We start from the raw sequence: 12,627 nt of genomic DNA, 5'->3' as shown, positions 1-12,627 counted from the left end.
CTATTTGAAAAGTCTGTAACAAAACCATCAAATCTGATAAAGGTTATTTAAATGCTGCAAAAGAAGAATGGATTGGAATAAAAAAAAAAACATATCCTAACCTTAATTACTGCGGGAGAATAATAAATGATGCTCATAGTGAGTAAAAAGTAAACTGACTGCATTTTTTGGACAGAGATTCACTTTTAATGTGTATGTATAATATAATACAGATACATAAAAAACACTCCCAAAACAGAATAAATTATTACAAATAAATTATTACAAAATATTAATAAAAAAAACTATAAAAATGGAGGCAACTTTGCCTGTGGTACAATGTATACAATGTATGAAAAAATCTTTACTGCAGATACTAATTTTACTAATTTAATAATACTAATTTTGTGTTGTAAGATTTATGAGTTTCATGCTTTCATAGTGGTACTTGGGAGAGCTTGACATTTTTATCAGGTAGTACACACTGTAAAAAGTTTGAGAAACACTGAAAAGGTAAGTGTCCTTTTGGAAAACATTTAAAGCTGCTGTACAGAATCTTTTGAAACAAGCTTAAAACATTTTTAGAATATAAACAGAGCACTCTGCTTCTCTTTACAGCTCCTCACTCCACCAGGGCACCATTTGGCACTTTCTGATAGTGTGCAAATGTGATGTACGTACTGCGTAGGGCTGGGTATCGTCACTGATTTCTAGAATTGATTCGATTCCGTTTCACAAGGTCCTGAATCGATTCGATCAACGATTCGATTCGATACAATTCAATTCGATTTGATTCAATTCAATTTGAATCTGGGAAATTTTGCCTCAGACAGTCAGAAATATTATAATTCAAATCAGTACGTTTACATATTTTTGTATCTATAAAAAGGAAGCTGACACTTGCGAGACTTTATCAAAGGTGTGAGCATCACAGCAGATGCCTTTGTGTCAAAGTAGCTGAAGATAAAACACAGAAAAACATGAAGGTGGTTTTCCTGGGATTTTTAAAAAATATTCTGCAGTACATCAAAAACGAAAGAAAAACATTAATCAACATATGAACATTACCTCTGAAGTTACAGCGGTTTTATTAGAGACACGGCTAAGCATTTTGTATTTTGCATAATTTTAAAAAGTTTAGATTTGTTCAGTATTGAACGGCAGAAATTAGGTTTTCTTTTCGGAAGTAAGTAAAAGGAAAAAAAAAACATCGGCCGACAGCGCTGTAAATAACGGTAGTCTTGTGCTTAACAAGCAAATGAATAATGCAGAAAACAAATTTCGGGGATAGACGGGAAACTGTTCTTGAAGTACAGAGAGAGAGAGAGCTGTGCATGAAGTGTGATCTTATTGTGGTGGAAGCAAAACAGCAAAAGTATGACAATGTTTATGTGAAGCTTAGTTTGGATCTTCTTTTGCTGCTGGTTCAGTCAATATTGTTTGGAGAGAGATAAAACGAACAGCTTTAGAATCAGCGCAAAAAGGGCGTAAACACAAAGCGCAGATCCGCCGAAACATCTGAATCAGCGAGCTGTCAGCTTTCAGCCCCGACCGTGTCCGTGCCGTCGGGTGAGAAAGGCGACATCTCACTGATTCTGATCCGCGGTCCGCTCTTTGTGTTTACGTCTTTGTGCAGAAGCCATGTACCTGCTCTCATTTACTGTTTTAAATGTTTGGTGGTTGTCAGAATTTTGTGACGTTTCACCTGAGATTCTGGAATTTTGGGAAAAATACATTTATATATAAAAAAAATCGATTCAGGATTTTAATGAATCGATATCACGTTATCCAAGCCAGAATCAATTTTAATCAATGAATTGATTATTAAAATCCACCCCTAGTACTGCGGCAGTCATACAGACAACTGGACGGTCCAAAAGTTGGCCTACCTATTACTGGCTGAGGTTTTAGTAGAGTTGTGGCTGAACTACATAAAAATATATCATTAATTTTAATCTCCCCAATCAATGATAATGTTATGTTGGAATGTTGTTAAAGAGGGTCAAAAATGTTTCAACCCAGTTTTTTTTTTATTTAGCAGATTCTGTATAGCACCTTTAATATAGGGGGAACACAACTTCCAGGTTTTTTCTCTTTGTCAGTTTAACAGTTTCTGTTTTGCCTGTCACTGTTCCCCTGTCTGTTTTCTTACCTGGTTCTTACTTTCCCCTCACATTCCCCTCTTTCCTCTCTCCCTCTTTGGACTGACAATCATACACAAATAGTTTGCATACAATTAGATGAAAAATTACATTAATATAAAAAAATACTATTAAGATCACTAATGAAAAAGTCCTCTCTCAGTGTACTTTCAACCAAAAGGCAAATAACCAAACCACATCTAATAAAAGATATAATTATTCAAACACTGATCCAACATTATTCCTGATTCACGGATCATTTGATTTTACACTTTTACTTGAATGTGGCTCCTGTTTTTGAAAAAAACTTCCTTATATCCCTTATAAACCTGGCTGTCTCTCTGTACACACACACAACAGGAGTTATAAGGTTAATGGGCATTCAGTCAGTTAGCTAGTTAGTATCCATTTCTAACAGGACAGTGGTAACAACTTTAGGCTACGGACAATTTTAAGTTTTAGATTTTAAATAGGCTGTATACATTTCAATGGGAGCAACAGGACGGTCAAATGTCGCTGATTTTACTACAGAGCAGGACGGATTGTAGGGTAGCCAACATTGTCGGAAAACACGTTTTCAACACTGCAGGTTACCTGGTGTAATGTTTTTCAGCTAAAAAGAAACATGGTCTGACTCCTTCCTAACTATATAAAGAGTAACTGAAGGTTAAATGTAGCTAGTTTTAAGCCAGGCACTTACACATCCACTCAGCTGCGTCTCAGCCACCATCACTCTGGCAAAAAGGACGCTAGAGCCAGAGTAGGGGAGAGCTGGAACAAACCATTTTGGGAGGGAGGGGGGGTTATCTATACTTTTGTTGTTAAAATGTTACGTCTCAACCAAGTACTGTATGCTTTTTATATTTTTAGTAGTGTGTCACACAAACAGCAAATATTGTCAAAAAAAAAAAAAAGTCGAAAAAGTAAGAAATCTTTGGGGGTGCTTTGATTCATGCCCCAAAAATGGGCTAAAATCGCCCCTGGGTGGAGCTCCAGGGCAACGGAAAGCCACGTGACCGTCACAGCGGGGTGGTACAAAGCCCTGCACTGCACTATAGATTACATTAGATTAGATGAAACTTTATTTATCCCTCGGGTGGGTTCCTCCGGGAAATTCAGTTTCCAGTAGCACAGCACCAACAGAAGTTGCAGAATGTGAGCAGAAATATACCATATATACACATTTATAAATACAGAGAATGCAAAAGGGATAAATAGAATAAATAGGAATAAGAATACAAGGGAACGGCACATTTTAAGTATTGTGAGTCTATTACACCGTTGGATATTAACAAAAACTATTGCACAGTGAAAAGGCACTACAGCTACTTGTTCCCCCTCCTCTGTCCCCGTTTCCCCTCCAGCGAGGAGTTAAACAGTTTGTTGGCGTGTGGGACAAAGGACTTGCTGGTCCTTGACTTTGGGAGAAGCAACATGTCACTGAACAGACTCCTCTGGTCAGTAGCGGGTTTTGATACGGGCGACACGTTTGCGAGGTGCGCCTGCTGCTTGCGGCACTGGGAGGAGAGGGCGGGGCGGCGGGGGATTCTCTAGCTGGCTGGAGCAGCATCTAATAACCAACTCGCAAAATAAAACAAAATAAAAACAAAACAACAAACACGAAAACACCAGACATTATGATACAGACTTATAATTTGCACCGATGTTTTTTCAAAATTCTTTAGCCCTCGGTGCGCCTGCTCGCTGCTGAAGTCAAAGTAAACTTTATTGTCATCTTCGCTACATACAGTCCAGTATATAGAGAGACGAGACTAGGCTCCAGTTACAGCAGTGCAAGTAAACAAACAATATATATAAGAAGAGTAAGAAAATAAATATACACTTTAGGGACCAGGGGTAAAGGGATCAATAACAATTTAAAATTTATAATTTACAGTTTGATGATTTAAAGTCTCACACACAACCCGTCGAAAGGGGAGGGGGCCGGCTGCTTCCAAATAGAGCACATTTCATTCATAATGATGTAAATCCAAGTCCATTATGTATTCATGATTTGAATCCTAGGTTGTGTGAAATCCCAGAAATAAACCTTAGACAAAGCAAATCTGTGAACTAAGGTGTAGGTCTATTAGGTTATGTTGTGGTGATCCTCGTGTTGGGGGATTTGTGTTCATACTGGAGTGCAAAATTAAAACCAATGGAAGATAGAAAAGAAAAGTTCAAAGCCATCAGGTCCTCAGTTTAGAAAAAAGGGAAAACAAGAGGAGGAGAAACGAGCAAAAGATACAGGTAAGCAGATGTGTCATTGGATAATGGCAGGTCATCCTGAAACAATCAGAATCAGAATACTTTATTAATCCCTAAGGAAATTATGTGGGTTACAGTTGCTCCAAAAAGAAATGGTAAAAATACTAACAGTAACAGACTAAATTCCAAACAATACATTATGTTACAGATTTTAATATTAATTAGTCCTTGTTAATTGTTGATTCGTCCTGTTCTCATTGTATGATGAATTATGATGGCTGTTTGGTAGCCGTTTGCATACAATGCATACTCTCCCTCTCTTCATATGTGTGTGTGTGTGTCTCTGGCGAAATTCAGTATGGTTCCGACAACAGTTTTATGTTAATGTATAATCCTTGATATGTTTTGTGTGTGTGTGTGTGTGTGTGTGTGGGGCGGGGGGGGGGGGGGGGGGGGGTTCGCCCGGGGCGCGAAACAGGCTAGGACCGCCACTGCCTCTGGTTGTTTATGGCTCTGTGCAGAGGATGCAGAGGCTGCCCAGCATGGTCCATAATGTCCATATTGCACCATAACTTGTTTTTATATAAGTGCGTGGAATGAGTCTTCAGTTGAATGTTTTTTAATAGGCAAAAAATACTTAAATAAGTAAATGGCAAGTAGAATTTTTGTCTTTTTTTTATTTTTGCTGATCCGAAAATTGATCCGATCCGTGACTTTAAAACCGTGATCCGATCCGAACCGTGAGATTTTTGATCCGTTGATAAGTGTAAAAAAGTTTTGAACATTTTGAGGTGTTTGGTTGGGAAGGATTGGGGCGCGGATAGGGAGTCCCTGAGGGCTATATACACTGGATTGTTAGATTATGGTTGTCTGGCATATAATTCGGCAGCAGACACTTCTCTTAGCAAGCTAGATTTGATTCAGTATCAGGTGTTGAGACTTTGTACAGGGGCATTTAGGATGACTCCCACTGTAGCCTTGCAGGTGGAGATGGGGGAAATGCCACTAGGGTTGAGGAGGGAACAGTTTAAATTGACATATTGGGCAAACTTACAGGGTCAGGGGACGGGTCACCCTACATTAGATGTACTTAGACCTTGCTGTGAGATGGGCAGTAGGGAGTTAAAGAGCTTTGGATAGGTGGTGGGGGGAAGAGCTAGGGAACTTAAATTGGACCACTTAGACATATGTCGGTGAGTGCCTGCAATCCCTCCATGGATACTTCCTGAAGCAGCTGTAGATTTTTCTTTGAGAAGAGTAAGGACGGGGCAGGTGGTCTACACTCAATTCAGGGTTTCATAGATCAGTATTATGGGTATGTGCAAGTATATACGGATGCTTCAAAGAATCCAGCTAGTCAAGTGAGGGTGGCAGTAGTAATTCCGGACTTTATGGTAAAAATTGGGAAGAGGATTAATAATGGATTGTCTGTGTTTACAGGAGAAATGATAGCGATTCTATTAGCAGTGCAGTGGGTGGAAGATTTTAGGCAGGTAGATGGCAGAAACAGTGGGAAGAAGACAGGAGGGGAAGGTGGTTATATAAAATTCAAAGGGGGGTGGGAGTGAGGAGATCCACAAGAAGGAGTAGGCGAGAGGAGGTGGTGGTGGTGTCAAGACTGAGATTTGGGCATACGGGTTTGAATTCCACACTGTTCTTGATAGGGAAACATGCATCAGGGAAATGTGATTATTGTGGAGCGGATGAAACTTTGGAGCATGTTATTTTGCAGTGTCGGAATTATATGGTAGAGAGGAGACGGTTGGTCCAAAATCTCAGTAGCATTGCTATGAAACTTGATCTTGTAGATTTACTGCAGAAGGAGTCAGGGGATAAATGTTATCAGGCATTGTTTCAGTTTTTGAGAGAAGGAAGGTTGTTTGGGAGGATATGAAGTGGGTTTTTTTGTTTGTTTTTATTTTGTTTTGTTTTTTAGCGTGATTTCTGTCCACACTCCATACCAGTGGTGTCGGTAATGCACCATGCAGTTGTTTGCCAACCACCAATAATACGTAAAAGAAGAAGAAGAAGAAGCGGAAAAAAGTGCGAGAGAGAGCGTGAGAAAAATAAAAAAAATAAAAATCCATTGGGAGCGGTTTCGCGTCGCTCACTTCAAAGATCTGGCTCTCCTCACTATTTCCCCTGTTTATAGTAAGTGCCATGCACAGATCTGTATAAACGTGGCAGCATGTGTTACTGTTGCTTATTAGCCCATTATCATTGTTCGTTGTAGCGGAAGATGTGAATTGCGGACTGTTTTTGCTGAAAACCTCTGTTGTTGTGTATGCTTGTTTTCGCTATTACTCCGCCATATTGTGTGAAGATTTTTTTCTGTTACTGTCTGTAAAAGTTAACTACTGAACGACATGCAGTACTTAAAGTATTATTTCATTGCTGTGGAAAGTTCGTGACTGTGTCAGCTAACATCTGCAAGTTAAAAATATGTTTTTGTCCGTTAATGTTATGTAAAGTATTGTCACTATATACAGACGCGTGAGAGTGAGAGCTGCGTGTCCGTGCCATTCTTTCACTTCTCCTCACTATTTCCCCTGTTTTAGGGAACAACATTGGTCTGTTTCCTCTCTAATCATTCTGACAGTTTTTATAGGACAGTCCTTCATTTCACAACTGTGCTCCAAAGCTGAATTTGTCACTATCATGCAGTCAATTTATGTGCTTTACATCCCTCATGTCAATCACCATCTTTGTGCCTCACAGGAAAATTGAGGGTCATGTGTTTGTCGGAGAGGTGAAGGAGAAAGAGAAAGCTAAGAAACAGTACGAGAAGGCTGTTTCCTCTGGACAGACTGCTGGACTCGTCAAGTGAGTCGTCCAGATGAACCAGAAAGACAGATTGTACAAATTAACTGGAGCTGTTAATGTGTGATAGTGTGATAGTCTTGTTGTTGTTGTTGTGTTTTTACTTTTTTAATTTGTTTTTATTTGTTTACAGGGCTTCTGGAAGAAAGCACTGTAGTTTTCAGTCTCTGTCAATATGGTTGGGGAAGCCTGCAGTCAGCTGAGCCTGAAGAAGTCACTTGGATGAGTGATGAAACGTTTCTCCCACTGAAAACGTTACGTCCAGATGAACAGAACCAACTTTTTCAGATTTCTTTCTTGATCTTGAAACCATGGATGTCGATTTTATTGTCACTTTGCTAAGTGTTTAAATAAGTGTCGATTGGATTCACTCTCCCAGACTTCCACAAACTAGCAAATATTATCTTTGTGGTTCACAGCACCTCACAGCCTCCTGGACACTGAGCTTAGGGCAGCTGGTCAATATAGGAAAACACACAGATACGTGTCCCTCCCACAGGACACTGAGAGTTTTGCTCTGCACTGAAGTCAGCCAGTGTTCAGTCAGAGTTTGATCATGTCTGGACTGTTGGGTGTTCGCCTGCTGCTGCTGTGGGGCTGCGCCTGCCTCTGGCTGAGCAGCTCAGCCTCAGGAGCTCTGGTCATCTCCAGGCACGATGAAGCCATACAGGTAACGTCAAACACTTTTGTGATATGAAACCGAAAAAACATTTTGGTATGATTTTGACAGCATTGTCCTCAGAAAGTAGTCCTGTAATTTAATTTAAAACAACAAAGCAAAACTTAATCACAAACTGTCTGAGTTTTTTCTTAAAACTTACTTCATGTATTCTCCATAATATCCTGTGTGTGTATTTCAGGAAAGAAGAGGAGCTGCCAGATCACTGCAGGTACTTGGCAAACGATTCGCATTAAAAAAAAACAAGGCAGCACTAAGATCTACATTTCCATCGTATATTTATGTATTTGTCAGTTTACCAGTAGATATGTCTTAAAAAATGGTGTGATCTGTGTTATGAAGTTGAGCTGATATGATGCAGTACTAGAAACTGCAGTTTAACAGTGATTTAAACCTAATGAGGTGTTTTCACTAAGACAAAGAGACTATGTGTGAACTGAATCTATCGCCCTTTTTTCTTACAGAAAAGAAGTACAAATGAAGCAATGGTAAGAAATGTATCCATTCATATTCCTGGTGATGATAATGGTGATGGGAGATAATTGATTTAATTCAGATTAACAGATCAGATTCATGGAGAGAAACCTGCTTGTTGTTCTCGATGGGATGTGTGGATAAGCTCACAGGGACCTGAAGTGATGGCTGCCAAATAAACTGTGTGATCAAAGTGTAGTGTCGGGGCTGCTGATTAATCTGTAAAGATTTCTCCTGTCTTCTATTACTTTCCCCAAATGAGCAAACTCATTATAACAGCCTCTCATTAGGGCTGTGCGATATGACCAAAATCTCATATCCCGATATAAGAATTCTATCGTCCCATAACGATATAAATCACAAAAATTTAACATTTTCTGTAAATTCTGTGAATCTCGGGCAGCTCGACTTGCGTGAAGCATTTCCAGCTGCGCGTCCTTTACCTGGAGTCGAGTGTTTTAACCGATGCATGAAACGATACATTTTTAGACATAAGTTGTAACTGCCGCTGTTTTCTTTGTATTCATTAGACGGCGTGCTGCGGGGAAAAGCCTGTTCTAACGTTTGAGTCTAAGGTTTATTTTTTAGCACCTGACGGCTCTTTTTTATTTCTCATCCGTAAATAATCTGCTCTTTCACATGATTCAGTTTATGAAAAGTCCCAACAGGATCTTGAGCTTTATTGTGAAAGGTTTATGTGGAACATAAACAAGCGGACACGCGAAGGTGTTACCGTCGCTGTTGCTAACGACAACGCATAAAAACAGGCGCTTGTCCGTCAGTAGTGTGGTTATATTAAATATAAGAGAAAGAGAGAACTTTAAGAAATTAATATAGTCACTACAGTCAGTGGCGTGCCAGCGGGGTGGCCTGGGGGGGCACAGGCCATCCCGCAACCAGGCTGGCCACCCCAGGTGCCACCCCGAAGCTAAAACAATAAAATTCAATGAAATATCAAATGTACGATTTATGTTTTCACAGTGAAGCTCAGATATCCGATTGTAAGTGAATGCAGCATCGGCTTCTGCACTATGAGCATCATGTTAGCAAAGGAAGGAGAGCCGGCACCGCAAAAAACAATTTTTCGGCAAAAGATTAACAAGTTAACATAGCTGGACTGGCCATCAGGCATACCGGGCATTTACCCAGTGGCCTGATGACTTTTTTTTCTTTTTCTTTTTTTTTTTTTTTTTGTAATGGCATGAACAATGACAGGTGGTGGGCTGGCCAGATGCTGGCCGATGTGTAAAAATAACTCAGTTGTTTGGTGGTGGCTATGGCGGAGCTTCCACAGAGGCCAGCAGGTGGATGAGGGAAGGGGAGGCAGGAGGAGGAGAGACCCGAGGAGGCCGCCGGCCCAAGTGTCAGGTGAACTGAATTTCAGGTAAGAAGTTATGACCTGCAGTCTGTCTGGGTCAGATATAAACCAAGTTTAGGTGGAGTTTATTTTCGTTGTGCTGACTTTTTACAGTCAGTTACAATAACTCGTTCTGCGTGCTAGCTAGTATGACGGAGTTTCTATACAGCTGGGTGGGTGCTATGATGTTATTGATAGTGAACTTTATTTTATTCATAAGGTTAGTTAGTAGAGTTGCCAACGGCTCCTTAAAAAATGGAATGGTCCCTCATTCAGAGAAAATATTACATGTTTCGTATTGAGCTGAGAGGGGACGCAGTTTGTCCCGTACTTCAGCTAGAATGAAAAAAAAGACACAAAGCTGGAGTTATTCTGTGTCTTTGCTGCACAGCTGCCTCTTCTTCTCTCATTCTCTCCCCCTCCCTCTCCTGTTTCTACTTCAATCATGAAACTGATCAATGATCAGCTGATCGGCTTTCCTCTCTTGTTTGTTTATCGCCCACTTTGCGCCAGAAAGAGGAAACCAGCGGATTTCCCGCTAAACAACAGCAGCATGTTTAAGCTTGATCAGCTGTTGTTAGAATTTATTTAATATTAATTTCTAGTATCAGCTGATGTTTGCTGGAGCCACAGCTGTAAAGCTGCTGGTCATGATGTCGGTTTGGATATCTGGTGAGAGGGAAACATGAAGATGAAACCAGGAGATGTCCTTACTGAATCATCAGAGCTGAACAGGTGATGGAGAAACAGGTTTACCTTTTAGGTGACATGAATGAGTTGAAGGGAAGTTATGAACTGTTTCTGAGAGACAAATAACACCAGGATCCTTTTCTAAGTAGCTGACAGCTGATAGCTGTGCAGGGGCGGATCTAGCAAAGTGTTTCCAGGGGGCCAGGTAGGGCATTAACAGGGAGAGGGGGGCACAAAGAAATACTTTACTTTCTTATTCTCATTTAAAATGTCTCGGGCTGATTTTTTCTTTTTGTCCCAGTCCAGCCCTGCAGGTTAATACTGGCAGTGTCACCATGCCAGCTGACTGTATTTCATCATCAGCCAGTATTGTTCTTTATACATCAATACTACCAAAGTTTACCATAAGGCAGCATAGAAAGTATTTACTTGCTTTCAGGTTTTATTCAAATGTTAGTCTTTTCAGTTGTTTCCCCACTTTTTTCCTGTTTCAAAATCAAACACCAGTTTGTGAGAAGATTATCTTCTTTTTTTTAACAGGCAGATAAAGTTTTGCATTGGCTAATTTGCCCAATTGTATGTTAAAAATGTTCGTATTTTAATATTCAATAATGTTTTTGCCCAAAACATATGTGCACTATATCTCAGTAAATATACTATGCAAATATTGCTGTCCTTGAATGCTGAATAAACACTGACAAAGCACTGATTGTATCTCTTGTACTTTATCGACGCAGTATCTAAAAACCGTAGTGGTTAAAATCTCATTCTAATAAGCGTTAAAAGCGCATTCGGTTATTAGGTTTATAGGGTTATTGAATTATGGTTAATGGTTGGTAGAATTGTTTTTAACATTATCTGCCAATTACATCTGCCACCCTTCTCCAAATCTGTGCCCATACCTGGCCCCCCCAACAAAAATTTTCTAGACACGCCACTGACTAAAGTGACCATCAGAACGATGGAAAAAATATTGCTGTCAACAGTTTATTTTGCGACACCACGAAACAAACGACAGCGTAAAATGAAACGATAGATGTTTTTATATTGTCATCCGATATGTATCGTTATATCGAACAGCCCTACCTTTCATTACTTTGAAAGGCTTTTTTAATTCAAACACTACACTTGATATAAACTAGACCTCATTAATGTATAAACAAATAGGAATATGTGAGTTACCAAAGGTCAGTTTGGCAAAAAAAATCCCACCCAAAACAATGCTGCAACATGAAAGGAGAACGCAAACTCCTTTAAACAGCAGGTGGACATATTAAGCTAGTCCATCCAGATGAACAGCACACAGGTAAAATTTGTAAAATACTCTCAGCTCAGTTTAGTGATGTGATACAAACAAGGAGTGTTTAAAAAAAGGGTCAAGAGATTATAAATTGTACATTTATGCAACACCTGCTGCTTTTGTGAAGATCTGAGCAGAGGAACAATTGTGTTTTAAACAGAAAATAAAAGGGCAGCTCTTTTCTTATATGCTGATTCATTACACATGTGAGAGAGTTGATTTAATTCAGATTAAAAAATCAGATTCATAGAGAGAAACCCATTTTTATCTTCCTACATTTTCTTCTGTCTCTCTGTCTCAGGTGGAGGTGCACAGTGTGACAGTGGACTGCACTGTGACCTCTTGTTTTGCCCACACTGTCATGACCTCCAAGGCGTTCAACAAAGCAAGCTCGTCACAGGAAATCTTTTTTGAAGTGGAGCTGCCCAAGACTGCTTTCATCACAAACTTCAGCATGTTAGTCTGTTTCCTCTCTAATCATTCTGACAGTTTTATAGGCCAGTCCTTCATTTCACAACTGTGCTCCAAAGCTGAATTTCTCACTATCTTGGTGTCCATTTATGTGCTTTACATCCCTCATGTCTATCTCCATCTTTGTGCCTCACAGGGAAATCGAGGGTCAGGTGTATGTCGGAGAGGTGAAGGACAAAGAGAAAGCTAAGAAACAGTACGAGAAGGCTGTTTCCTCTGGACAGACTGCTGGACTCGTCAAGTGAGTCGTCCAGATGAACCAGAAACACAGATCATGTAAATTCACCGGAACAGCTCTCAGATATCTCTGCGACATTTTTGTTGTTGTTATTTCCAGGGCTTCTGGAAGAAAGATGGAGAAGTTTTCAGTCTCTGTCAATATTGCAGCTGAAAGCAACGTGACCTTTGTCCTGACATATGAGGAGCTCCTTCAGAGGAAACTGGGCCGATATGAGCTTTTGACCAGAGTCAAACCCAAAACACTGGTTCAGGACTTTCAGGTGAATCC

General features: G+C 40.0%; 1 protein-coding gene across 3 annotated transcripts in view; it reads left to right on the top strand.

Annotated features, from left to right (window-relative positions):
• Positions 1-6,323: 6,323 nt before the first annotated feature.
• The window catches only part of LOC146573854 (inter-alpha-trypsin inhibitor heavy chain H3-like), a 39,414-nt gene continuing 33,110 nt past the window's right edge, over positions 6,324-12,627 (top strand). For 2 of the 3 annotated variants that reach the window (XM_085273288.1, XM_085273287.1), the window contains exons 1-8: positions 6,324-6,479; positions 7,047-7,151; positions 7,282-7,818; positions 8,009-8,038; positions 8,292-8,315; positions 11,950-12,104; positions 12,256-12,360; positions 12,457-12,619. In XM_085273288.1, coding sequence (XP_085129414.1) covers positions 7,705-7,818; positions 8,009-8,038; positions 8,292-8,315; positions 11,950-12,104; positions 12,256-12,360; positions 12,457-12,619 — 591 coding nt within the window. In that variant the 5' untranslated portion in view covers positions 6,324-6,479; positions 7,047-7,151; positions 7,282-7,704. Of the gene's footprint in view, positions 6,480-7,046; positions 7,152-7,281; positions 7,819-8,008; positions 8,039-8,291; positions 8,316-11,949; positions 12,105-12,255; positions 12,361-12,456; positions 12,620-12,627 lie in introns of those variants that run through there. The other variant, XM_085273289.1, reaches the window with a different exon arrangement.

The sequence above is a fragment of the Mchenga conophoros genome, linkage group LG5 (genome assembly GCF_057382185.1).
Source record: "Mchenga conophoros isolate Kocher_MC1m ecotype Shallow Benthic linkage group LG5, M_conophoros_male_GT1.1, whole genome shotgun sequence".
In the NCBI taxonomy this organism is placed as follows: Eukaryota; Metazoa; Chordata; class Actinopteri; order Cichliformes; family Cichlidae; genus Mchenga; species Mchenga conophoros.
Note: the sequence above shows the minus strand (reverse complement) of the source record. Positions and strands in the feature narration are given on the sequence as shown.